This window comes from Piliocolobus tephrosceles, chromosome 8, assembly GCF_002776525.5.
Source record: "Piliocolobus tephrosceles isolate RC106 chromosome 8, ASM277652v3, whole genome shotgun sequence".
Classification (NCBI taxonomy): domain Eukaryota; kingdom Metazoa; phylum Chordata; class Mammalia; order Primates; family Cercopithecidae; genus Piliocolobus; species Piliocolobus tephrosceles.
The window spans coordinates 32,588,997-32,616,295 of NC_045441.1; the positions used below are offsets into that span (position 1 = coordinate 32,588,997).

General features: G+C 50.7%; 2 protein-coding genes across 7 annotated transcripts in view; both read right to left on the reverse strand.

Annotated features, from left to right (window-relative positions):
• Positions 1 to 5,462, reverse strand: part of PGAM2 (phosphoglycerate mutase 2) — an 8,188-nt gene extending 2,726 nt beyond the window's left edge. The window contains exons 1-2 of the mRNA XM_023226467.2: positions 1,069 to 5,462; positions 790 to 970 (exon numbers count right to left, since the gene is read on the reverse strand). Coding sequence (XP_023082235.1) covers positions 790 to 970; positions 1,069 to 1,482 — 595 coding nt within the window. The 5' untranslated portion in view covers positions 1,483 to 5,462. The remainder of the gene's footprint in view (positions 1 to 789; positions 971 to 1,068) is intronic.
• Positions 5,463 to 11,942: 6,480 nt separating this feature from the next.
• Positions 11,943 to 21,916, reverse strand: POLM (DNA polymerase mu). 6 transcript variants are annotated; one of them, XM_023226386.3, is made up of 11 exons: positions 21,630 to 21,916; positions 20,394 to 20,577; positions 19,519 to 19,617; positions 19,229 to 19,414; positions 18,397 to 18,468; positions 16,185 to 16,305; positions 14,077 to 14,209; positions 13,806 to 13,908; positions 13,458 to 13,700; positions 13,300 to 13,383; positions 11,943 to 13,116 (listed from the first exon to the last, which is right to left on the reverse strand). In XM_023226386.3, the coding sequence occupies exons 1-11, from the start codon at positions 21,815 to 21,817 to the stop codon at positions 13,045 to 13,047; spliced, it is 1,485 nt and encodes a 494-aa protein (XP_023082154.1). In that variant the 5' UTR covers positions 21,818 to 21,916; the 3' UTR covers positions 11,943 to 13,044. The 6 variants fall into 6 exon arrangements, with proteins under 6 accessions (XP_023082154.1, XP_023082152.1, XP_023082151.1 ...); XM_023226384.3 differs by having other exon boundaries at positions 11,943 to 13,060; positions 21,630 to 21,915; XM_023226383.3 differs by having other exon boundaries at positions 11,943 to 13,063; positions 21,630 to 21,913.
• Positions 21,917 to 27,299: the final 5,383 nt, after the last annotated feature.

A 27,299-nucleotide genomic window follows, 5' to 3' on the forward strand; every position in this document is an offset into this window, starting at 1 on the left:
GGAGCAGAAGGTTTGGGGCACACCCTTCTAGCCTTTCTAGGACTCAACAAGCTTTAAGGTCATTCAGATGCTAATTTAGTCTGCCCTGGTGTCAGAATACTAAGGTGGGAGGCGGAGTGGAGGTGCCAGTCTCACTGCACCCATGCATCCCGGGCCTGTTTGTCAGCCCTTGCTCTTCAGTGGGAGCCCCGCTGCAACCCCGGAGTCCGGCCACTCCATAGTCTTGCATCCCTGTTTTTATTGGTCTTTCCTTTGCCCAGAGAGGGGCTGCAGAGGGAGACAGGTGGTGGAGCTCATGCAGGGAATCTGAGGACCTGATGGGGTAGGGTCCTGCGAGGGGTCCAAGCCTACACATCAAGGGGCAGTCAGTACCGGGGGGAGCCCTGGGAGCTCCCCACCACCCCGGAAAAGGGAGAGGCCCAGAGATGGAGGTGGTTTGTCCAGGGCCCCCGGTAAGCCGGGATTTGGAGCTAGATGCTCTAAGCGCAGCCCCTCTTGTTTCCTAGCTGGGTGTCCCTGGGCAGATGCCCCTTTGGAGCCTGCCCCGCCTCAGGACACAGCGAGCTTCAAGTGCGGTCAGCCCCTGTGGAGTGTGTCCCGGTTACACAGAAATGAGGGAAGTTTCACAAAACTAAAAAATGGCTGCTTAGCCCTCCTTTTTCAGTGAACAATGTGGAGCCCCACGCCTAGAAAGCGGCCTGGTCCATGGGCTAGAGGCTTTGCTGAGATGAGAAGCCAGCTGAGGCTGCTGCCCACCCACCCTGCCCGGGCTTCTGAGGGCCGTCTCACCTTCCAGGTGCTTGACAATGCCCCGCAGGCTGTTCCCGTGAGCTGCAATGAGCACTCGCTTGCCGGCCTTGATCTGGGGAACAATCTCCTCGTTCCAGAAGGGCAGGGCCCGGGCAATGGTGTCCTTGAGGCTCTCGCAGGTGGGCAGTTCCCCGGGCTTCAGGCCTGCGTACCGACGCTCCTGGGGAACACAGGCACGCTGCTTTCCCACCTAGTGTGCTCCCACCCGACTACCCACCCCGCAGCTTCCCAGAGGCCTTCCCAGCAGAGGCAGCCCACCTTGCTAATGGAGTTGTAGTAGGGGTGCTTCTCGTCCATTGGGGGCGGCGGGATGTCAAAGGAGCGCCTCCAGATCTTCACCTGCTCCTCCCCATGCTTGGCGGCCGTTTCTGCCTTGTTGAGGCCTGTGAGGCCCCCGTAATGCCGCTCGTTGAGGCGCCAAGTGCGCACCACAGGCAGCCACATCTGGTCCGTGCCATCCAGGATGGCCCAGAGGGTGCGGATGGCCCGCTTCAGCACCGACGTGTAGCAGATGTCAAACTCCATCTTGGCGTCCTTGATGGCCTTGGCTCCCCGCTTGGCCTCCTCGGCCCCCTTTTCACTCAGCTCTGCATCGAACCAGCCACAGAAACGGTTCTCCTGGTTCCATGTGCTCTCGCCGTGCCGGACCATCACAAGGCGGTGGGTGGCCATGGTGGCAGCAGGGACCACAGAGGACTCTGGATGGGGTCGGCTGCTTCCCTACACTCCCAGCTTTATAACAGTGTCTTCCCAGCCCCCACCCCAGCCAACTGCCAATCAGCATTCCAGGCGGTGGCAGGTGACCAGTAGCTGAGCTGCTGGGGGCTGGGGGCCAGGGGAGCAGGCCAAGAAGCTGTGCTTAAAATAGCCCTATGCATCCACCAGCTCCTGGCCTGGACTCAGGTGGCATGTCCATAACCAGCTGACACCCAGAGCCCAGGCTGAGTGGGGCTGCTGGTCAGGGATGGGCGTGAAGGGCAGAAGTCTGGGCTAGGGGAGACGGGGGCAGCAGGGACAGAGGGGCTCTCCAGGTCAAGGCTCGGTGGCCGCATCAGCCATTCTCTGCTCAGGCAGAGGCACACACAAAATCCCAACCCCTTTCTCCTGTGATTGACAGCCAGGCTGGGAGGGGGCCCTCAGCAGGCAGAGAAGGAGAGGCAGAGAAGCTGGTGCAGGCCACAGCTTTGCGGAGGGGAGTCCGGCCTTGTGGAAGGTACCAGGCAGCAGCAGCAGCATGGGCAAGGGCTGGGGCTGAGCTGGGTTTCCAGGACAAAGGGAGAAAGGGTCCCTGTCTTTCATCTGGGGTCCCTTTGTCAAGGTCTCATCCATACTTGCCACATGCTCCCACCCTATCTGCCCTCACCCAAGCCACGCTCACCCTCCTAGCTGAAACCACCTTAAAAAAGAAATTCAAGGGGGTTTGGGGGTAGGACTGAGAACCGTCAGAAGTCTTGATTGTTAGGTAAATGCTCAGCTTAGGAACCCACAGCACAGGCTGAAGAGTGGCATGGATTTGAGTCCAGGACCAAGACTTCCGCATTCAGGTTTGAGGGATGAGGGCCACCAGGGCAGGGAAGAGACTGTGAGCAATAAAGTCACAGTTGGGGCCCTAATGAAGGGGCCTTGGCTAGATCCTTGGGCATGGGCCCCATCCAGGGCCTCCCACATCCTCCCACCCCAGTGACCACACTGTCACCTACCACACTTCTGATAACAGGAGAGTATGGGTGGGAGGCCAGCAGAGGGACCACCACTCTGAGACTTGGATCTGAGTGTGCAAGAAACCCTCAACAGGCCTTCATCCATCCCTGCTGGCCCACCTGAGGAGGGGCTCCTGGCTTGGGGCCTGTGAAGCTAAGGCTCTGTACCCAAAGGTTGGCACACAAGTCCCAGTGGGCAGCGTCCTATCAGCTGCCAGGAGCCCCAAGGCTGGCAGGTAGAACCCATCCCTCCTAGCAGTGCCACGCACAGGTCTCACTGTTCCACACTGGTCCTGATAGAAGCCACATCTCCTCATCTTTTGTCCCTTTGACCAAAAGAGTCGACTCACTAGCCCAACTAAACATGACTGAGGACCAGGCTCTGGCAGTCCCACAGGGGCCAGACATGAAGCCCATATTTCAGTGGAGGAGGGATCGTACCAGCAGCTAAACATGCCTACCATAGATACCACCAGATGCTAGGAAGGAAAGACCATAATGTACTGGGAGAGATGGGAAAGGAGAGGCCACGGACACCCCTGAGGTGACGTGTGAGTGGAAAGAGCAGAGTGCAAAGGCCTCAGCTATGATTAGTCTTACAGGGAGAGCAATCCAGGTAGAGGGGTTGGCAAAGACCCAAGCCCTACAGAAAGCAAACAAGCTGGGGCAGCGACCATCAGGGGCACATGGCAGAGAGGTGGGCTTTGTATCCCAACACAGTGGGAATCACTGGAGACATTGAAGCATGGTCATACATTTTCAAGCCACTTGCAGCTGTGTTAAGAGTGGGAGTAGAAGCTGAGCAATCTGCAGATCCCGACGGCTTTGATAAGAACAAGGCCACTTAGCCAGGGCTGGGTGCAGAAGCAGTGGCAAGGATCCCCCAGACCTGGGAGACCTCACTGCCAACCAAGCAGGAGGTGTCAAAAAGGAAAGGGGAGCCCAGAGAAGAGCTGGGCTCCGGAGAAGCAAGCCCCTGCTTCTGACCCTTGCCCCTGGCTTGACTCTCCTTTGATTCATTCAACAAGTAGTTGCTGGCCTCTGCAGTGTGCCAGAGCTTTCTTGGAGGGGTACAGGGGTAGAAAAACCAAAAGCTGCCCTCGGGGCCTCCATCCAGGAAGGCATGGCATGGTGGGCGGCGAGGAAGGCTGCTGAGTCAACAAGGTGGTCCCAGGAAGGTGGAGGGAGCATCTTCCCATGTCTCTCCCACTGACAGCCACCAATCCTGGACAGATGCAGGAGCAGCTCTGAGGGAGATGAGAAAAGGAGACCAAAGTTCCACAGATAAGTGGTGAGGTAACCAGTATTGCCTAGCCTGGACACACAGGCGGCTTGAAACCTGAAGTGCACCAACAGAAAGAGCTCCGGGAAGAATCAGAGGAGTGGGATGTGAAGCCCCATGAGGTCAGCGAGTTGGGGAAATCCCTCCAATTTTTCCTTTCTTCTCTACCCCAGCTCCTGGGCAGTAACATGGAGGTGGCAGTGGTGGCACAGTGACGGTAGTGTGAGCTGGGTAGGCACCTGAAACCTGAGAAGGTAATGCTGCCCTCTGACTAGAGGAGCCATGGCCCCAAGAGCATGGGGCAACCACCTTCTGCGGCTCCTTTCTGTCCCCCTGCGCTGGGCCCTGGATGCAGTTTCAGGGAGTATGCAGAAGGGTAGGGAAAGAGCCCCAGATTTCTGGCTGGAGGTCTTGGAAGGGATGTCGCAGGGAGCTGTTGTGTTTCAGGGAGAGTACAGAGAAGGGAGAGATGAAGTGAGCGATCCAGTAAAGTGATATGTGAACTCATCGGCTTGCTGCCAGGCTGCACACAGGGCTGACCCTAGATGCACATCGCAGGTCCCAGACTGACCGGTGTAGACACAGGACTAATATGACTAGTTGTGCAAACACTTTAAACAGTCAACATTCTGCTTAGGATTTAAACAAGGTGCAGAGTCTCAATATTAAAAATATCCAGGATATAACCCAAAATAACCCAGAGCATGAAAACCAGGAAAATCTCAACATGGGAGAAAAGAAGACAATCAATACATGCCCATCCTGAGATGATTCAACTATTGGAATGATCAGAAGCAGACTTTAGAGCAGCTATTTATAACCAGCCTTCAGAAAGTATTGCTGAGTATTCCTAAACAGAATGGAAATCACAAAGGATGGAGCCCGTAAATTTGATGATAGTTTGGAAAAAGATATAAACTTACAAACCAAGAAGCTCAGTGAACCACACAACTGGATAAATTAACAACAAAAGTCCAAGCTTAGATACATAATAAAGAAGCTTCTGAAAACTAAAGACCAAGAAAAATAAGATCAGCCAGAGAAAAATGATACATTTCATACAGGTGAACAATTCTTTGAAAGACTATAGATCTTCACCAGAAACAATAGAGGCCAGAAAGTAGAATATTTTTAGTTTTGAAATAATTGTCACCCAAGAATTCTATATCCAGTAAAAATACTATTTTACTGGAATGAAGAATGAAGTAAAATACATTCTCAAATGAAGGCAAGCTGAGGAAATTCATAACCAAAGAATCTGCTTTAAAAAAATGTTAAACCAAGTTCTTCAGACAGAAGAGAAACGATACTGGGGGAAATTCAGAACTTTGGGAATGCAAGAAGAACATCATAAATGGCAAAAATCCACATAAATATGAAACTATTCTTCACTTCTTTAAGTGTTATGTGATGGCTGAATTAAAAGTCATGACACTGTCTGGAGGCTTCAATGTATATAGATGTAAGGCAACTAAAACATGACGGGAGAAGGGTGGAGGGACCTAGATGGTAGTAACATTTCTACATGCTACTTGAAATGGCAAAACATTAATTCTAAATTGACTGTAAAAGTATGTGTATTTGGCTGGGCAGGGTGGCTCACACCTGTAATCCCAGCACTTCAGGAGGCCAAGGCAGGTGGATCACCTGAAGTCAGGAGTTCGAGACCAGCCTGACCAACATGGCAAAACCCTGTCTCTATTCAGAGTACAAAATTAGCCAGGTGTGGTGGTGCATGCCTGTAATCCCAGCTACTCGGGAGGCTGAGGCGGGAGAATTGCTTGAAATCAGGAGGCGGAGGTTGCAGTGAGCCGAGATCGTGCCATTGCATTCCAACCTGGGCAACAAGAGTGAAACTCCCATCTCCAAAAAAAAAAAAAAAAGAACAAAAAGTATGTGTATTAGAATCCCTAGAACAACCACTGTGTGGGTGTGTGTGTGTGTAGGGAGAAGGAGAGAGAGGAGGGAAGGAAAAAAGGAAAGAAGAAACAGCAATGGAAAACAGGGAACAAACAGAAAATGACATAATGGTAGATCTAAAGTCAAACATTTCAATAGTTGCATTAAACACAAATGGCCTCATCACACCAATCAGACATATTATCAGTTTGGATTATAAAAACCTAATTATATGCTGTCTTTAAGTAATTAAGTAACTCACATTAAATTTAATAGGATACAAGTAGGTCAAAGGTAACAACTCATTCTGTGAGGGCAGTATTACCCTGATACCAAACCCAGACAAACAACCTAAGAAAACTACAGACAGCCTCTTATGAGTACATATGCAAAAACTGATAGTCCAGGAAAAAAATCCTTCACACTAAGGTTAACTGATTTTTGACAAGGGTGCCGAAATAATTCAATGAGTAAAGAATAATATCTTTAACAAATGGTGCTGGGACAACTGGATTTCCACGTGCAAAACAATGAACCCCCACTTTACACTTACGTAAAAATTAACTCAAAATGATCAATAACCTAAACATAAGATAAAAAACTATAAAACTCTTAGAAGAAAACTTAGGAGTAAGCCTTCATGACCATGGTAATGGTTTCTTAAATGACACCAAAAACAAAGCAACCAAAGGGGGAAAAAACCTGGATTTCATCAAAATAAAAAAAAAACTTTCAAGTTTAAAAATACACCATTAAGAAAGTAAAGAGACAAAACACAGAATAGGGAAAAAATACCTGCAAAGCATTTATCTGGTAAGAGTCTAGTATGCAGAATGCATAAAGAACTTTTATAACTCAACAATAAAAAGACAAACCAATTGAAAAGTAGGCAAAGGATGTGAATAGACAATTCTCCTAAGAAGTTGGCCAATAAGCACATGAAAAGATGTTGAATATTACTACTAGTCAATAGGAAAATAAAAATCAAAACCATAATGATACACTACATCTACTAGGACGGCTATAATTAAAAAGACAGACAATAACAAGTATTGGTGAGGCCGAGAAATAGGAACCTTCACACATTGCTGGTGGGAAGTATAAAATGGTGGAGCTACTTTGCAAAAGTCTGGCAGTACCTCAAAAAGCTAAAACATAGAGTTACCATAAGACCTAACAATTCCACTCCTCCAAGAATTTAAAACATATGTCTACACAAAAATGTGTACACAGATGTTCACAGCAGCATTATTCAGAGTAGCCAAAAAGTGCAAACAACCTGAATGTCCACCAACTGATGGGTAAATAAAATGTGGTTACCCATATAATGGAATATTTTTCAGGCATAAAAAGAAATGAAGTACTGATGCATTCTACAACATCACGAACCATTGAAAATGTTATGCCAAGTGAAAGAAGCTGGACACGAAAGGCCACACATTGTATAATACTCTACACACATGTCCAGAATAGGCAAATCTATAGGGATAGAAAGTAGGGTTAGAGTTAGGGTTAAGGGTTAGGGGTAAGGGGTTAGAGGCTAGCGGTTAAGGGCTAGGGGTAAGGGGTTAGGGTTAGTGGTTACCTAGGGCTGAGTGTGGGGGGATAGTATAGGGAGATTGGTGGATAAAAGCTAAAGTACAAGTACAAGGTTTCTTTTGGGGGGTAATGAAAATTCTAGAATTGATTGTGGTGATGGTTGCACAACTGTAAATGTATGAAAAAATCATTGGATTTGTACACTTTAGGTAAATTGTATAGTGTGAATTATATCACAATAAAGCTGTTAAACAGTAAAAGGGAATATGTAGGTTAGAAGGAAAATGAAATACCATTCAAACACTGATAAAAACAGCTGGAATAGCTAAATTAATATCAGACAAAGTCAACTTTACAGCGAGAAAATGATCAGGAAAAAGACATCATATAACAATGATACTAGGACACTGCAATCTTACAACAGAACTTCAAAATATATGCAGCGTAGCCTGTTATAACAGAAAGGAGAGATGGTTAATCCCCAATTACAGTTTGAGACTTCAAGACGTCTCTCTAGTAACCAACAGAACAAGTAGACAGAAAATAAGGATAAAGAAGAGATGAACAATGTCAACTAATTCACACTTACAACTCTCCACCCAACAACAGAATATCTGGCCGGGCGCGGTGGCTCAAGCCTGTAATCCCAGCACTTAGGGAGGCCGAGACGGCGGATCACGAGGTCAGGAGATCGAGACCATCCTGGCTAAACGGTGAAACCCCGTCTCTACTAAAAATACAAAAACTAGCTGGGCGAGGTGGCGGGCGCCTGTAGTCTCAGCTACTCGGGAGGCTGAGGCAGGAGAATGGCGTAAACCCGGGAGGCGGACCGGGAGGCAGAGCTTGCGGTGAGCTGAGATCCGGCCACTGCACTCCAGTCCGGGCGACAGAGCAAGACTCCGCCTCAAAAAAAAAAAAAAACAAAAAACAACAGAATATCCAGTCTTCTCAAGGACACATTGAACATTCACCAAGATAGACACTACTGTGGATCTAAATCAGACCTTGACAAATGTAAAAGAATTAAAATCATACAAAATATGTTCTCTCACGTAAGGGAATTAAACTAGAAATTAGTATGAGATGGGCCGGGCGCGGTGGCTCCCGCCTGTAATCCCAACACTTTGGGAGGCCGAGGCTGGTGGATCACTTGAGGTCAGGAGTTTGAGACCAGCATGGCCAACATGGTGAAACACTGTCTCTAGTAAAAATACAAAAATTAGCCAGGTGTGGTGGCGTGTGCCTATAATCCCAGCTACCCAGGAGGCTGAGGTGGGAGGATTGCTTGAACCCAGGAGGCAGAGGTTGCAGTGAACTGAGATCATGCCACTGCCCTCCAGCCTGGGTGACAGTGTGAGTCTCCCATTAAAAAAAAAAAAAAGTGGTTCAATATTCCAAAACCAACCAATGTTAACAGGCTAAAGAAGAAAATTCACACAATCAGAAAAGCACCTAGCCAAATCCAACACCTATTTATTGTATTTATTTATTTACTGAGACAGGGTCTCGCTCTGTTGTCTAGATTGGAGTGCAGTGGTACAATCACACAGCTCACTGTAGCCTCAACCTCCCAGGCTCAAGTGATCCTGCCACCTCATACCCCTAAATAACAGGGACTACAGGCATTTGCCACCACCCCTGGCTAATTTTCTTATTTTTTATAGAGACAAGGTCTCACTATATCATCCAAGCTAGTCTCTAACTCCTGGGCTCAAGCAATCCACCTGCCTTGGCCTCCCAGAGCGCTGGTATCAGAGGTGTGAGCCACTGCACCCAGCCCACCCATTCATTATAAAAACTTTCATAAAACTGGGAATAAAAGAGAACTTCTTTGACCTCATAAAGGGCATCTATACAAATCCTACATCTGCCGCGTGTGGTGGCTCACGCCTGTAATCCTAGCACTTCAGGAGGCCAAGGTGGGCAGATCACGAGGTCAGGAGATCGAGACCAGCCTGGCTAACACAGTTAAACCCCATCTCTACTGAAAATACAAAAAAATTAGCCGGGCTTGGTGGTGGGTGCCTGTAGTCCCAGCTACCCGGGAGGCTGAGGCAGGAGAATGGCGTGAACCCGGAAGGCAGAGCTTGCAGTGAGCCAAGATCGTGCCACTGCACTCCAGCCTGGATGACAGAGCAAGACTCTCTCAAAAAAAAAAAAAAAAAAAAAAAAAAAAATCCTACATCGAACATAATCCTTGATAGTGAAACACTGAATCATTTCTACCTAAGATCAGGAACAAAGCAAAGATGTCCACTCTCACTACTCCTTCCAGTGTTGTCCTGGAAGTCCTAGCCAGTGCAATAATGTAAGAAAAAGAAATAAAAGGCATTAAGTCTGGCAAAGGAGAAATAATATTGTCTTTAAACAATTCCACAGACTCCACCAAAAATCTCTTAAAAGTTAGTGTTGCAAAGTTTTGGGATACATGATCAACATGAATTATATTTCTATGTGCTAGCAATGAAAAATTGGAAATCGAAACATTTTATAATAACTCCAAGGAAATAAAATACTTAGGTATAAATCTAACAAAACATGTGCCAGGTATGTATGTTGAAAAACCATAAAACACTGATGAAAGAAATAAAAGAAAACCAAAATAAATGGAGAGACATACTGTGATATGAATTTAAAGATTCTATATAGTTAAGATGTTAGTTTCCCCAACCTATAAACTCAGTGCAATTCCAATCAGACGGCTAAAAGATTGTTTTGTGTCTACAGACAAGGTGATTCTAAAATTTATATAGAACGTCAAAGGATTATATAGCCAAAATAATTTGGAAAAGAACAAAGCTGGAGGACTCATATTACTTGATATTAAGCATTAGTCTAAAATTCAAGTTAACTGAGTTAATATGGTATTTGTAAAGAGACAGATCCAAAAATAAATGGAACAGAGTCCACAAATAGAACCATATAAATATAGCCAATTGACTTTTACAAAAGTTCATAGGAAATTCAGTAAAGGAAGGACAGTATTTTCAAGAAATGGTGCTACAACAATTGGACCTCCATATACAAAAACCTAAGCCTCACACCCCTTAAACAAAAATTAACTGAAGATAAATCATGGATCTAAATGCAAACCAGGCGAGGTACAGTGGCTCATACCTATAATACCAGTACTTCGGGAGGCTGAGGCAGGAGGATTGCTTGAGCACAGGAATTTGAGACCGCAGTGAGCTATGATCATAATACTGTACTCCAGCCTGGGTGACCAAGCAAGACCCTGTTTCTGGGGAAAACAAACAAACTATAAAAGAAAGCAAAGAAAATCTTTGTGATTTGGGGTCAGAGATAGGACTCCAAAAACATAAGAAAATGATAAACTGAATAAATTGATAAACTGGACTTCATAAAAATTAAATACATTTACTCTGAAAAACACAGTGCTAAAAGAAGGAAGATAGTCTACACATTGGGAAAAAATATTTACCAATCACCATAGTGGCAGATAAAGAACTCTCAAGATTCAGCAGTAACAGAGGGTCATGGTGGGTCACGCCTGTAATCCCAGCATTTTGGGTTTTGTCATGTTGGCCAGGCTGGTCTTGAACTCTTGACCTCAGGTGATCCACAAAACTTGGCCTCCCAAAGTGCTGGGATTACAGGTGTGAGCCACCGTGCCCGGCCAACAATTCTGTTTTTAAAAATGAGACTTGAACAGCCACTTCACCAGTGAAGACACAGAAGCCAGTGAACAGATGCTCAACATTATCAGGCATTAGGTAAATGCAAAATAAAACCACGATGAGCTACTGCTATGTACCTACTACTAGAAAAGCTAAAGTTAACAAATACTGAAACTATCAAGTGCTGGCAGGGATACAGAGCAAGTGCCTACTGTGGTGTTTAACTTACAGGGGTGCTCACAATGCTGGTGGACTGCAAAATGACAGACACACTCAGGACAACTTTGCTCTTATGAAATAAACGTATACTTACCAAATGACACAATAATCCTATGCCTGTCTACTTACCCAAGAGAAATGAAGATCTCTGTGTTACACAAAAACTTGTACATGCATGTCTGTAGCAGTACGATTCATAATCTCCAAACTCTGGAAACAACCCAGACGTCGTCTTCTTTTTAGGCAAAGTCTCACTCTTTTTAGGCAGAGTCTCGCTCTGTTGCCCAGGCTGGAGTGCAGTGGCACAATCTCAGCTCACTGCAACCTTGGCATCAAGCAATTCTTATGCCTCAGCCTCTTGAGTAGCTGGGAATACAGGTATGAGCCAACATGCCCAGCAAACTTTTGTATATTTTATAGAGATGGGGTTTCGCCATGGTGGCCAGGCTGGTCTCAAACTCCTGGCCTCAAGTGATCCACCCACCTCAGTCTCCCAAAGTGCTAGGATTACAGGCACAAGCCATGGCGTCTGGCCACAATCCAGACATTCAGCAGCCGAATGGACAAACTGTAGAACATCCATGGCATGGAATAAAGTACAAACTATCAACACACCCAGCAACCTGCAGGAATGTCAAAGGCATTAGGCTGCAGGGAGAGGCTAGTCCAAAGGTTAAATATAGTTTGGTTCCGTTTACATGACATTCTAGAGAAAGCAAAACTATAGGGATGGAGCACCACTAAGTGGGTGGGGGTGGAGAAGCACGTGACCACAATAGGACAGCATGGGAAAGTGTTCTGGGGGTGGACCTGGTGTGCCCCACATGTGCAAATGCTGCACCCCAAAAGAGTCAATTTTACTGCATGTTCATTTTCAAAGTATTTTTTAATGTGATGAGTGGTCTAGGAAGTCCTCACCTAACAAAGTGACTTGATTCAAGGCCTGAAGGGGAGGGCACACTCCAGGTGGATCAAAGCCTGAGGCCAGAGTATGCCTGGGGATATGAGGGATGTGGAGTGAACCTGTGTCCAGCCCACCTCAGTGCTTCTGACTCAGTGAGAAGGGGAGGGAATTGGCCACAAGGGGGCCTGGGTGCATCAAATAGGAAGCCAGTGAGTCAAACAGCTTGGGGCTAGTGGGGCTGGAGAGATGCCAGAACCAGGGACCATGTGTGGACTTAGGGTTTGGAACCATTAAAGGGCTCTGCGACTAGAATGGCAGGATATGACCTATTTTTATTTTTGAGACACTGTGCTGAGAACAGGGCTTAAAGGCAGAAGCACAGAACCTGGCTCGGGGCGCTGCAGTACTGAAGCCCCATAGTTGAAAATTACCTTCCTCCTAACTCCTACCCAGGCCCTCTCCCTCTCCAGATGCCTACAGCACACCAGACAGTAGGCTCCTTGCTGGCAAGAACCACAGCCTCCAGCTCATGGCTCTCAAAAGCAGCGCAGGTACGCGTGGTTCTCTTCTAGGCATTCTGGGCAGGCTCCCTGCAGGAGCCACAGTAACTGCAGTGCAACTGATGGGACACTGCAAATCAGGGACCACTTGCCATTCATGACTGCAGGCCCCGCCACGGCTCCATGAAGTGGGCCCCGCTCACATCCCGTCCAGGGCAGGAACGTGAGCCATGGTAAGGCTAAGAGCAGACCCAGGGTCACACAGTGATGACGCTGGCACCAAAGGCTCCCACCTCACCATACCCCGCAGCACGCCAGCAGCGGCTCAACTGATCCTTCAGGCACAACTGACCTCCAGCAGAGTCAGGCCCTGGCGGGGAGGGGTGAAGGTGGGGGTTGGGGGGCAGCATATCTGCCTGGAGACATTCAGTGGCCAAGTTGGGGGCAACGGATTTTCTGAGTGGATGTGGGGGCCACAGGCAGGCTCAGGCGTTTCTCTGCTCTGGAGGAAGGTACTCGAGGCCCAGGTGTCTGAAGATGTCTTCCTCTGAAGTCACATGGAAAAACGTCTTCTGCAACAGAAGCAGGACTTCCATGACCTAGGAGTCATGCCACTGCTGCTTCCCTGGAGGAAGACTGAGGGTGGAGGCAGAGCCCAGCACTGACGTGGCGTGTGCTCTTGAGGGCCAGGAACTGGGTGTGGGTTTCAGGCTGGTTTCAGGCTGGAGGGGTCCAGGGCCATTTCATATTGTGGGTCAGAGAGCGGACTATGGGTGCTGTTTGCTGTCCCCAGTCCCCAACAATGTACCTGCTCTGGGTCAAACAGCCCATGGCTGTTCAGCCACAGGCCCTTCTCCTTCCGGCTGAAGCGGCGCAGCTCCCGCTGGAAAAGCTGCGGGGAAGGGACTGTCCTTAGCAGGGCTGGCCCAGCCCCACCCCCAGGCGGCCCAGCGACACACTGCCTACCTTGGAGCCAGTCCAGCCGAGCAGGGCGAAAGGGAACTGGCTGATGGGTGCGACAACCAAGTCCACCCTCACAGCCTTCCAGGATGCGCAGGGCCTTGTGGATCCCCCCACAGCAGCCCCTGGAGGTTGTGGTAGGCGGAAAATGCAGAAACTCCTCTCAAAACCGTCCATGTGGCTCTGCTGGGCTAGGCGGGTAGGAGACTCCCAGTGGCTGTGCTGGTGCTGGTGGTACAGGATGAGGCCCTGTGGGGAGAGGTGGGAGTAGCTGAGACCACCCTGTGGTGCAGAGAGAGCAGGAGACGGTGGCATTGGCCAGTGGTGGCTCCTGGGGAGCAGGGAGACCCTCACCTGGTCCTGCAGGTGGCGCATCACTCTGGGCAGCAGCCCCGCCTCCTGGCCCTCCTTGGGGTGGGTGATGAGGAAGTCCACGTCATGGCCCTGCAACTTACCCCTGAGGGGGCCAGTCTGACTCTGAGTCAGGGACATGGCCTGCTCACTCCAGCCCCAGGCCACATCCCTTCCAATGAGTGGGAAGGCCCACTTCAGGGTCCCCGACTTGGGTCCCTTCACCGGGGAGGGTTCTGAAGCCAAGCCAGAGGGACACATCGGGCCTCCTTACCTGCGGAAGCCGCCGGTCAGCGTGACAGTGGCCCCAGGCAGGGCCTGCCCCACAGCTTCCTCCACTGCCTGCTGCAGGGCATCTACATCGGACCGCAGGACTGGGGTGCTCAGATCCCGGTGGTGCTGGAGCCCTAGGGGCAGCACCAGCTCTCCTAACTCACCCAGCCTGCCCCCAGGCTGAGCCCCCATCCCTCACCAGCATGAGGTGGTCACCCTGGGGCCCCATCGTTGCAGGACCAGGAGAGGCCACCGAGGAAGGTGAGGCTAAGACAGGGAGCAGAATGAGATCCCAATCTAAGCATAACACTATCTTCTCTCCCTCTTTAAATATTAAACTTTTGAGATAGTTGTAGATTCACTCGCAGTTAAAAGAAATAGCACAGGGAGATCCCATGTGCCTTTTACCCAGCTCCCCCAAAAGGTTAACACCTTGCAAAACTATAATTTTGCAACCAAATATAAGGCTACTGATGTTGATACAGTCATGCCACAGGCTATCTCTTTTGATGCCTGTTTTTTCTTATGCATAAAGTGAGTCCAAGAGGTAGTAAAACGACGGACGATGGCTCTGCAACAACGAACACCTCACTCTGGCCTACTTCTGTTTTGTCACTTATCGGCCTCCCACACACAGTTAAGGAGAAGTTTATTTATTTGAGATGGAGTCTCGCTCTTGTTGCCCAGGCTGGAGGACAGCGGCACAATCACAGCTCACTGCAACCTCCGTCTCTCAGGTTCAAGTGATTCTCCTGCCTCAGGCTCCTGAGTAGCTGGGATTATGGGTGTCTGCCACCACACCCAGCTAATTTTTGTATTTTTAGTAGAGACAGGGTTTCGCCATGTTGGCCAGGCTGGTCTTGAACTCCTGACCTCAGGTGATCCACCTGCCTTGGCCTCCCAAAGTGCTGGGATTACATAAAGATGTGAGCCATCACGCCCAGCCAAGGAGAGGTTTAAATGTGTGGAACAGCAGCACCTGGCACAGTGAGCTCTCAGTAAACGCTGCTAGCCATTCCTGACTACTCTTGTTGTGGGGAGAGGCAATCAAGAGGAACCAGCCCCGTGGGTCTCACTTCCTGTCAGCTGAACTGGGCAGTGGCCTGGGGAAAGATATGCAAAGAGGCAGTGGAGCTGGCAGTGCCTGCTGGGCTGTGGGGATTGCTTCGGCACAGCCTTCAACCCAAGGGAGGTCCCAGATGGTGTGACCAGAGTAGCCAGGCAGGCCATGCAGAGAGAACGGAGTATCTGCTCAACACCTGCCACTTGCTGGCTCTCACAGAGGAGCTTATGAATTCATTCCTTCCCACTTTTTAATTTATTATTATTATTTTTTTAGACAGGGTCTTGCTCTGTCACTCAGACTGGGGTGCAGTGGCTCAGTCTCAGCTCTTTGCAACCTCCACCATGGCCTCAAGGCTTGACCTCCCAGGCTCAAGTGATCCTTGAACCTAGGCCTCATGAGTAGCTGGTACTACAGGCATCCACCATCACGCCTGGCTAACTCTTGTATTTCTTGTAGAGACAGGGTTTCACCCTGTTGCCCAGACTGGTCTTGAACTCCTGAGCTCAAGCGATCTACCCACCTTGACTTCCCAAAGTGCTGGGATTACAGGTGTGAGTCACCATGCCCAGCCTTCCTTCTCCATTTCACAGAAAATTTAACAGACTCAGAGAGGTTACATCTTGGGCAATGGTCACTTACCTGGCAAATGGTAGATAGGACTCAAACGGGCCTAACAAACTCAAAAGCTGATGTTCTTTCCCTTCCCCTGCTCGGTGCCACCTCTGTAGGCCTCCGTGTACCAGGCACCACACTGGGCAGTGTGCCCAAGGCCCAGGCTGTCCCCGGTCCCTGGTCAAAGTCTAACCAGTAGGCAGTGACACAAGCCCCTGGCATGTGATGGAAGTTGTGATCAGCATCGTCCACTGAGAAAGGGCTGTGATAGATCCTGACTGCACTGGATGGAGACCCCAGAAAGCCCACCACACAAGGCTGCCGCCAAACCCTCTGCACCAGCTTGCTCCCTTCCCTCTAGGGAGCTGGTGCTGAGGGATCCAGGGTGCAGTTTTGGGAAGCCCAGAGCCCAGCCTCTCTGGAGGGCTCACCCGCTTTCTGCTGTTGGGTCAGTTTCTGGGGCTGCTCTCGGAGGTCATCCAAGGTTCGCAGTCCTTCCCGGTACCACCGGTCAGCAGTCCTCACACCGACCCCAAAGATCTGGGTGAAGAGCTGTGGGGAAGGAGCACAGCCCGGTTGGGCAGAGCTCTCATGGCTGGACTCAGATGATCACTGGCTCCGGGATGGTGTGGCCCATGGAGCACCATGCACCAGGCAGGCGCCATCACCACTCGCAACCTGCCCTAGACCACAGGGCAAGGATTCAAACTTGGAGCCTGACTACCCAGCCCGCCGTCTTGGGGATCAAACCCACACACACCCCTCTCCTCTCCTCTATGAAAGTTCTCTCCCAGGACTTACACAGCTCTAGCCTGTGATTCCAACATAACTAAAACAGTTACCCTAACACATCAGCACGAGGGGCTCCTAAGTCACTGGAAAAAGCATGCCTCTCCCACCTAACAGCAGGTGGAACGAATTCCTGTGGTTCTCCTCCTTAGCAAATAGCAAAAAACAATGAGGAGTTAACAATCAAAAGGGTGGATTTAGGAGCAGAGCTGGCAGGGCTGGCTGGGGTACTCACATATCTCTCCACACAGGGTGGGCCCCAGTTCAAGCAAGTGGCTGCTTCAGGTCAGCCACTAGAGTCCCTCCCTAGGAATTCTGGATCTGAGACTGAGGGCAGGCCCACGCAGTGGCAGAAGCTGTAGCCTGTGGGTGCCAAGCACCTTCTGTAGCCATATTTCTAACCAGAGGAGGAAGCTGGTGCGTGGCAAGAGAGGGTGAAGCAACTGTGCAGAGAGGCAGAGGGGAGGAGGAGTGACCTGGTGATACCCAGGTCACTGAGCCCAGTTCTCCTGCAGACCGGCCACAGCCCTCCCCATCCTGGGCTCTGCTGGCCCTCCTTTCCTTGATTTTGTGAACCAAGGGTGTGGGGTGGGTCACTGTCACTCGTAACCCAAAGTATCCTGACTAAAAATGACGAGATTAACCCAATTATATTAATAAACTTCTCATTACTAACATAATTTTCTGCCAGCCTAGGTGCCATCAGGGCTGGGGCTGAGTTAATGGGTGAAAGCACTCATTAACCTCCATCCACTTTAAGGGGATTTCAACATCTCCAGGCCCCTCACTCCCACACTCACCATAGTGGCCCCACTCATCTGGTCCCGTCCCTGCCAGTGCCCCTTGCCCCTTCCCCTGCGTATTTGAGCCCATTTGCCCTGCACACATTGCTCAAGTCTCCCCTCTTCGAAGCCCTCCCTGTCAATCCTGACAACATTCTGTGTGGCCTCCCAAGGTCCCATACTTCACTGACAGTTATCCATGTGGCCACTGCTGTGACACCTCCAGCCACAAAGGTGGCAGAAGGGTGTCAAAGCAGGCACACCCGAGGTATCCAAAAGAGCTCAGATGGCATTTCCCTATCAGATCAGGAGTGAGCAGAAACAGAGGGAAGGTGGCCATGGAGACAGGCAGGCTGACCACACTGAGAAAATAACATATAAGGTCCTGCAGAGGGTGGGCAAGGGCAAGCCCAGCGCACTCAGTGGCAGCACCCAAGAAAAGGGTACATTTGGTTCAGTGTGCTCTGTTTAAGATGCCACAGCATGTAATCTACTTGAGAATATTCCATCAAAAATAATCAAGGCAGAGCGAAGTGGCTCACGCTTGTAATCCCAGCACTTTGGGGGCCAACGCAGGAGAATCATTTGAGCATAGAGGTTTGAGACCAGTTTGGGCAACATTACCAAGACCCCATCGTTACGAGAAGTTTAAGAATTAGCCTGGTGTGGTGGTGCATGCCTGTAGTCCCAGCTACTCCAGAGACTGAGGTGGGAGGATGGTTTGAGTCCAGGAAGTCAAGGCTGCAGTGAGCTGTGATTGCACCACTGTACTCCAGCCTGGGCAACAGAGCAAGACCCTGTCTCAAAATAAAACAAAAACCCCCAAAAGCCAGATGGTGCTGAGTGATCTAGAAAATTCTGTCCTCAAAACAAGCTTCTTCCTTGCCTGTCTCCACTTGGCTGCCTTGTGCATATCAGGTGTCAGCTTAGCTGCCACTTCCTCAGTGAGACCTTCTCTGACCCCTGAGCTGGGTCAGCTGCCTCTGCTCGCCTCCCCATACATGGTGTGGACTGTGCTGTCATTTCCAGGGTAGGACATTCCTGGGGCAGGTCCGAGGCCTGCCCTGCGCACCTTCATGGTCTGGTACCTCTCTGAGCACCGAACTCTCTCCACCTCCTTACACACTCCAAGCTCCAGCAGCTCCTGGGGGAGGGAACAAAGCAGAACTCTAAGCCTGAGGGCGTGGGGTGAAAGAGAAGGGCAGGGAGTTAGGGTCAAGGCTGTGGGCCCAAGGACTGAGGCAGTCCCCTCCAACACCCTGCAGAAACAACTTTGTGGGGTCAGGGTCCGGTGGGACTTGGAAATGGAGACTGTGCCCAGGGAGGTGACCAAAGTTGCTGCCACACAGCTGGGAGGCCGGGGCTCCAGACTCAAAGCTCCTTTGGGCCTGGGGTTACAACAGCTGAGATTCCAGGTAACGTGGATCATCTCTAAGTCAAATAAGTCCCAAGATACACAAACAATTGCTTTTCAAAACATGTGAACTCAATACTACTTCATCTAAAAGCATCTTCTGTTACTGTGTATTTTCTCACGATGACAGTGCACTAAAGGACAACTCAACACATTGGGGCACTGAAGAGAGATGCTCACACTCAGGGTGCTCTCTTCCATTCCACTGTGGAGGGCAGTTTGGGACTAATGACAATGACAACAGCGTCACCCCTAGCCCTGCCAGCCCCTTGCAGCACTATTCACTGGGTCCTCTAAGCCACCCAGGGGTAAATGGCTGGAGTGCACAGGAGGAATCTGAGCGCAGAGGGTGGCTTGTTGAAGCCTTGGAGCAGTGTCAGCACCCACGACTGTCTATCCCCACCTGCCCCCCAGCACCCTCTGCCGTCTCACCAGGCCCCAAGGCCTCCCCACCTACCCACTCGCCCTGTTCAGGATGGTAAGCACTTACCTGGACAACCCTAGAGGAGTGTTCTCCAAGGTGAGGCAACCCCTGCAGCTGGCTCAGGGTTGTGACAGGGCTGGGAAGGGCCTTGAGCACCGAGGCTGCTCTGCAGAAGGTGAGGAGGCGGCCCTCACTGCCTTCAAAGCCCGCTGCCTCGGCCAGTGTCTCCAGAGCCTCCTGCAGGGAGGGGCCCTAGGTAAGGGGCAGGGTGGGCAGCTCCAACCCGCCAGCTACCACCCATCTGTACCCTTGTCCCCAACCCCCAGGGCTGGCCAAGTTTCACAGAAGCAGCTTACCGAGAGGCTAGCATTGTGGTGTGTGAGGGGCGTGGGGCGCTGGCAGGCATACGTAGGCATCCATCCTGGGCTCAGAGGCCCCTTCCTGGGCCCAGTCACCTGGGGATGAGCAATGAACAGGTCACCGTGAGGTTGTAGGGCTGGCAAGAGAGCCAGGCCATACCCAGGCTTTGTTTCTCCTGGAGTGTCCAACTGGGGCCCTCTGGAGCTCATGGGACAGAGGTGAGCAACAAAACGCCAGAGGCATGGGGCTGAGGGAGATACCGCCCTGCGCAACAGGCTGCAGACGGGGCTCCTCATGCCAGGGTAGCAGCAATCCCATCTGCCAGCCCTGTGGGCACTTCTGCTGCTGCTGCTGCACGTGACGCATGTGCTCCATCACCCCAGTCCTCACAACCAAGCGGGCTGGGGATGCTGAGGCCTCAGGGGCTAGGGGCTCGCCCCACGACCATGGCTCACAGGCTGGGCCAGGATTTGAACGCAGGCAACCTGGCCCCAAGCCCACACCTGTCAGAAGCCAGGAGCCTTACAGCATCCTGAGGACAGGCTCCTGCTGACCCATGGGTCATCCCGCTCGGAGTTGCTGTGTCATATACTTGGTGAGGAAGAAAGGCCTGAAGAAGGTAAAAATAAGCGGATCCCAGAATTTGCACCAGTGGTGAGAACAGAAGCTGAGATGGCCTGGCCCCCTCAGCCCCTGCTGTGGTTCCTCTACTGGCTTCTAGGGGGCCCCTGGTGATCTGGGTAGAGTCCTCACTGCACACCTCCTCTGAAGGACATTGAGGCATTGCTGCCATGTCACCTGTCCCAGCTGAGCAATGGCCTACACTGGGGCTTTCACTGTAGCCCCAACTCTAGTTTTCCACCCAGCTCACCTCCAGGCGGTGCCGGCACTCCACAGGTACAGGCTGCCCAGCTGCCAGGCTCTCTGTTAACCAGCTTATGTCCAGCAGAGCTGGGAGGGTGCAACCCGGGGGAGAAGCTGCCATCCTGCGCTTCTGCCAGCTGACAGCCTCCTCTGCTGAGGTCTGTTCCATCACAACATGTGTCACTTCGGAGCTGGCAGAGGGAGTTGGGAGAGAAGGAGGAGGGTGAGGCCCAACCTCCCTCGTTGGCTCCAAGCCTTCATTCTTGCTGTCTCTTCTGCATGGTGAGTGACCATTCATCCTGCAAACATCACCTCCTCCAGAAAGCCTTCCCAGCCCCTCCTCCTAGTAGATGAACACCGCCACCACTCAGCCCTCAGAACTGTAGTTCTCTGCCCTGGCTATGTTCACAATCACAGCCCAGTCTTGTGCTCTCTCCCTCCCTCTCCACCTCAGAGAAAGGAATTCCTTAGGGGTCAGGACCAGGTGGTCTTCATCTAAGAACAGGGGTTTTAGCAGAGATGCAGGAGCCTGTTTGGGTCTGAACCCCAGCTCTGCCTGCCACATACTTGCTTAGCTCTTGGGCAAGCCAGGTGTCTATACTTTGATTTCCTCTTCCCTAAAGCAGAGATAACATATCTACCCTGTGGGGTTGCTGTACAAAGATAGTGCCTGGTACCCTTTAAGCTGCTATCATTATCCTCTCCTGAGTGGGTCTGGCACACTACTGATCGCTGATAATGTTAAAAACAAAACACAACAAAACAAAACACACACACACACACACACACACACCTGTAGGGGTATACTAGACCCAGGTTCGTTTGCTCTCTCAACCTTCAAACTGGGGGGCACCTCCCGCTCCCTTACTCTGGGTGTTGTCTCTGTAGCCGCCATTTTTCCTCCTCTTGGTTCCCTTCCTACAGGAGCGTCTCAGTCGTATTATTTACTCAGGTCTGAGGACAGAGGAGCATGCGGGCTCCGGGCCTCCTGAGAAGTCAGTCTCGCTCACAGGTGGGACACAGCCCAGGCGGAAGGGCTGTTAGCAAATACGACTGCTTATTAATTACCCCGACCTCTGGTTTTGATTCTCGCAGTGATCCTTTAAAACACGACTGGCCCTAATTAATAGCACCCTTTACAGAAGAGGAGATGGAGGCTCAGGGAAAGGTCACGAAGCGCCACAGCAAACTTAGAATCCAAAACTACAGGTGCCACGGAAGACCGCGCCGCGTCGCCCCGCACCTGCAGGCGTCGAGGACACGGAAGTCTTTGGAGCGCGCAAGGCGTGTGAGGAAGGCCCGGCGGCTGCGACCCATGCGAGGTTCGACCAGGTAGATGGCGACGCCGGGGAAGCGCGTCGAGGACGGCGTGGAGGAAGCGGCATCGCCGCTAGGGGACCCGACCCGCGCTCGCCGCCGTTTGGGGAGCATTGGGACCACAACCTCCAGCAACGCGGAGCGAGACGGAAGGAAGCCGCAGTGAGGCCGACGGAAGCGGCGGGCGGGCGGCCGCCGGCTAGAAGAGGACGTGGCCCCGCCCTATGCAAATAAGGCCTCTCCGTGAGACTCGCGACCTGGGCCAGTCGGAGCGCTGGGGAGGGTCCGGGCTCCTACAGGACTGGGTGTCTCGGCCGCTCCGGAAGACCCGCCTCCATGCAAATAACAGCAGAGGACACGCCTTTTATTTAAATTAATATCTCAGAAAGCGCTGTTTGGTCCCACTGGCCTCCTGGAGGAGAGGGTGGGCTGGAGCGGGCCGGGGAGGGTATTGGAGGGGGTGAGGTGGAGGAGGCGGGGTCAAAGGGGCGTCCTAGGCCGGTAGGGGTGGACTGGGACCTAGGCCCGGGCGGAGCCGGGTGGGCTGCGTCCTCGGAGCGAGGGTGGGTCAAGGGTTGAGCCGGCGGCTCTGGGTGGAGGCGTGCGGGCCTTGCCCGATCCTTCTGCGCTCGGGACTGTCACACGGAAGCCGGCGGGCGCGGGACAGACAACGCGGGTTTCCAATGCGCTGGTGTGGCGGTCGCTTCAAACACGCGAGATTTTTCAGTCGAATGGCTTTAGGACAACTGGCAGGCCATTTGGAAAAATAGAAGTTGGTGCCCTTCTTCATTCCTTAACACCAAAATAAATTCCAGATGGGTCAAACATTTCCATCTAAAAAGGAAACCAAAAACATACCGGAAAAAAGTCGGTGAATGTTTTTATGATCTAAGTATCACAGTAAACTTTGGAAACATTAAAGGAAAAGAATGATAAATTGGACTACAGACAAATTTTAAATCTGATCAAAAATTAAAGTCAAAAGATAAGCTGGGATAAAGTGTGAGATATTTTGGAATTAAGATTATCTCATCATAATAAACTTCTTAAATTGTCCATAGATAAAAAGGCAGTAATTTAATAGAAAAATTAGCAAAGAAACTCACGTAGATGATTCTCAGAAGAAATCCTGGTTAATAAATTTATGACCAGAGTGCCCAACCTGTCCAGTCGTTACAGAATACCTAAATGAGAATATCTTCAGTTGTGGGTTTATCAGACATTCAAAAAAATTGACCACACATGTTGAAGGTGCGAGGGAATTGGCAATCTGTAGGAGAGACTCTGGAAGCCAATGTGGCAACCATATCCAACAAAATGAAAACAAAATAATACACATTGATCCAGCAATTCCTTTCCCAAGATTGGGATTGCATTGAATCTGTAGATCAAGCTGGGGAAAACTGATGTCTTGATAATATGAAGTCTTCTCTCTATCTTATTTAGATATACTCCATTTGTAATCTCTGTTACGGTGGTGTGGCACTGCTCAACCTAACCGATGGGACACGCCAGATCAGATGCAACCCCCTTTCTCATGCCTCTCCTCATCACTACCCCATCGTCTTGTCTTGAGCCCCAGACTCCCTGAGCACCTATCCTTTTTCTTTGGCCCCTCTCTGACATCTTTAGTGGGCTGGCTCTTCCCCATCTCTGCATTCAGAGCACAGGGCTGAGGGCAGCGGGGGAAGTGGCTCAGCCCGGGCATCCTCTTGACCTCCTACACCATCTCCAGCCTCCTAATTCATCTACCTCTTCAGGGCTGTAGAGCTTCCCGGGCCTCAGGACCCACACACAGAAGCCAGGAGGCCTGCATGTGGTCCCTCTCTCCTCATCCTCCCCTTGTGCCAGCAGGGATGAGCAGGCTCTAAGGGTCTTCATCTGTGGATCTGGCTCCTGCCTTCCTCAAGGAGGAGGCTCTGCCCAAATGTCCCCTGAGCAGATCCCTCTAGCTGTCTAAAACCATTTCCATTCCTTTTAATGTCCTCTGTCTGGCCAGGGCACCTGGGCTCCCCTTGGGGCCCTTGTTCTCTCCTGAGAAGGCAGAGGCAGTTTTTAAGTCTGTCAGACCTGAGTACTTAAAACACTGGGCAACTGTGCTAAAATGTTTGTGCAAGGAATCTCATCTGACTGACAGTGAAAGAAATTGCCTTGCTTAGAAATCAGGCAGGCCCTCTGAGTCGTTGCTGCAGTATCTGCTAGGACAACATGAGACTGAAGGAGTCATGAATATTGGCCAGTGGGGGCAAGAGGGGGTGAGGAGGTGGGGAGAGAGAGGGACTTGCCTGCTCTGCAGGATGAAGATGTGCCCTATACCCAGGGAGAGGTGGTCTGCCGTGGAGGTGAAACCACCTTTGCAGAATTCTAAGTCATGAGAGAAATCTAACATGACTGACTCCCTCTTGCTTCTAACCTCACGAGCTAAATTGGTTTTCTTATTTCTTTTTTTTTCTTCTTATTCTTCTTCTTGTAGTGCAGAGGCCAACATAACTATGAGAGGAATTTAGTTTATAGTTAAAGGCAAGAAAAACTGACCCCCTTCTTGTTTGGAGATTGAAACCACTTTCATAAGACAAGGTTAGAATTGTAGTGGAGCCTGAACTTTGCTAAAGAATGGGCACAGGCCGGGCGTGGTGGCTCAAGCCTGTAATCCCAGCACTTTGGGAGGCCGAGACGGGTGGATCACGAGGTCATGAGATCGAGACCATCCTGGCTAACACGGTGAAACCCCGTCTCTACTTAAAAATACAAAAAACTAGCCAGGCGAGGTGGTGAGCACCTGTAGTCCCAGCTACTCGGGAGGCTGAGGCAGGAGAATGGCGTAAACCCGGGAGGCGGAGCTTGCAGTGAGCTGAGATCTGGCCACTGCACTCCACTCCAGCCTGGGTGACACAGCGAGACTCCATGTCAAAAAAAAAAAAAGAATGGGCATAAACAGCGACCTGCCGTTGCTCACTTAGCTTGCTTTTCTATAATACTTACTGCCCTGGAGTCACATAGCCAGAAATCTCAAGATTTCTGACTTCTCCAACTGCTCATATAGAGGCCAGGCACAGTGGCTCACACCTGTAATCCCAGCTCTTTGGGCGACCAAGGTGGGTGGATCACTGGAGGTCAGGAGTTCAAGACCAGCCTGGCCAACATGGTGAAACTCTATCTCCCTAAAAATACAAAAAATTAGCGGGGAATGATGACACATGCCTGTCATCCCAGCTACTCAGGAGGCTGAGGCAGGAGAATCTGTTGAACCCAGGAGGTGGAGTTTGCAGTGAGCTGAGATTGCGCCGCAGCACTCCAGCCTGGGAAACAGAGCAAGACTCCATTGCAAAAAGAGAGAGAGAGAGAAAAAAAAAGTCACCATTATGAAACCTAAAGAACTTTGAGATATTTTCTAGATTTAGAATTTTAGCAGCCCAAGAGACCCCACTTGGACCTGTGACCCACACCAAGAAACTGACTCAGCTGCTTGAAGATAGTTTTGACACCTCTGTGATTTCATCCACTGCCAATCAATTGTCTCAGTTCCCTAGTCCCCTGCCTGCTGAAGCATCCTTAAAAACCCAAGCCTCTGAATTCTGGGGGAGGTGGTTTTGAGAAGTATCTTTCATCCTCCTTGCTTGTCTGGCCCTGCTATTATGAAACTTCCTCTGCTGCAACAGTGTCCCCACTGGAGAACCTGGAGAGGGGGTGTCCCTGCTGGAGGATGGATGGGGAGGGGTCCCTGCTTGAGGCTGTGGGAGGTATACCTGCTGGAGGAGGGGTGAGGGAGGGTGTCCCACTGGAAGATGGGGGTGGGGCACAGTGGGGAGCCATACTAGGGCCAAGAATATCCCCAGGACTGGAGGTAGCTTTTGCAGCTTAAGCAAGAGGCATGGTCGCTAGGGCAGGTTAGGACTTGGGTGTGTCCAAGAGGCACCTGGAAGGAGTTACCCTTCCCAGAGGGTGGCCCTTGAGCTATGGAAAAGATCCCACTGAAAGGAGACAGTTAGATTATCTCCTGCACATTGGAAATTGTCTTTGAGTTTCCATCTTCAGTGGGCCTGGTTTCCCTGTATTGGTCGGTGGTGGTCACTGTGGGAAGGCAGTGAGGAGTGGGACTAGGGAGAGAGAGGGACTGCCACAGGGGCAGCAGTGGTCACCCCCCACCAGGCCCAGACCATCCCCTCTCCAGAGTACAGTGGAGCAGGGTGCACCTAAGAGCTCCAAATAATACTGATGCCCAGGCCCCTCCCCAAAACAATCCAGTTTAATTGGTCTGGATATGGCTTGGGCATTGGCATTTTATTTATTTATTATTATTAATTTTTTAGAGACAAGGTCTCACTCTGTCACCTAGGCTGGAGTGCAGTGGCACAATCACTCTTGGCTCTCGTGCTCAACTGGTACTTCTACCTCAGATTCCTGAGTGGCTGGGAGTACAGGCATGTGCCCCCAAGCCTGGCTAATTTTTTAAAGTTATTTTTTGTAGAGACGGGGGTCTTACTGTGTTGTCCAGGCTGGTGTCAAACTCCTGGCCTCAAGCAGTCCTCCCACCTGAGTCTCCCAAAGCACTGGGATTACAGGCGTGGGCCAGTAACCCGGCCGACATTAGCATTTTTAAAGCTCCCCAGTGACTGATGTGTGGCCAAGGTTGAGGCTCACTGCTCTAGAGGGAGGGGACCCTTCAGGGAGGTGGAGACCCTGACAAGGAGCTTATGTGTGTAAAAGTAAGAGCTGAGAACCACCTGAATATCCAGTGACCAAGAGCTGGTGGAATAAGTGTTGCTGTGTTCATACTGTGGAATATAATGCAGCCATTAAAAATGATTCTGTGAGGTTTTACTCTTTATCACCCAAAACTGTAAACACTCCAGATGTTCTTGACCCAGGGAATGGCTTCACACACTGGTGTGTCCATCCCGTGGAATGCTAAGGAACATTGAGATGAAGGGAACCGGTGATGCAGCTGCTTGAGTGAGTCTTCAGTGCCTCATGGTAAGTGGCAGGAGACACCTATGCTCTGATCCCATTTATATGACAACTCGGAAAAGGCAAAACTATAGGATAGAAAACAGACCAGTGATGGGCAAGGCTGGGAGCAGGAGTTGACAACAAAGAGCTTTGAAGGCATTTGGGGGTGATGGAATGTCCTCTATCTTGACTGTGGTGGGAGTTACAGGTTACAAGACTGTCAAATTCATAGAATTATGAACTGAAAAGGGTGAACTTTACAATATGGCAACTATACCGCAATCAGCCTGACTTTTAAAAATTGGTGCTGGCCGGGCGCAGTGGCTCACTCCTGTAATACCAGCACTTTGGGCGGCTGGGATGGCGGATCACCTGAGGTCAGGAGTTTGAGACCAGCCCAACCAACGTGGAGAAACCCCATCTCTACTAAAAATACAAAAATTAGCCAGTCATGGTGGTGGGTGCCTGTACTCTCAGCTACTCGAGAGGCTGAGGCAGGAGATTGCTTGAACCTGGAAGGCGGAGGTTGCAGTGAGCCGAGATCGCACCACTGCACTCCAACCTGGGTTATAGAGCAAGACTCTGTCTCAAAAAACAAACAAACAACAACAACAAAAAAAAACTGGTGCTGTATGGCTCAAGAAGA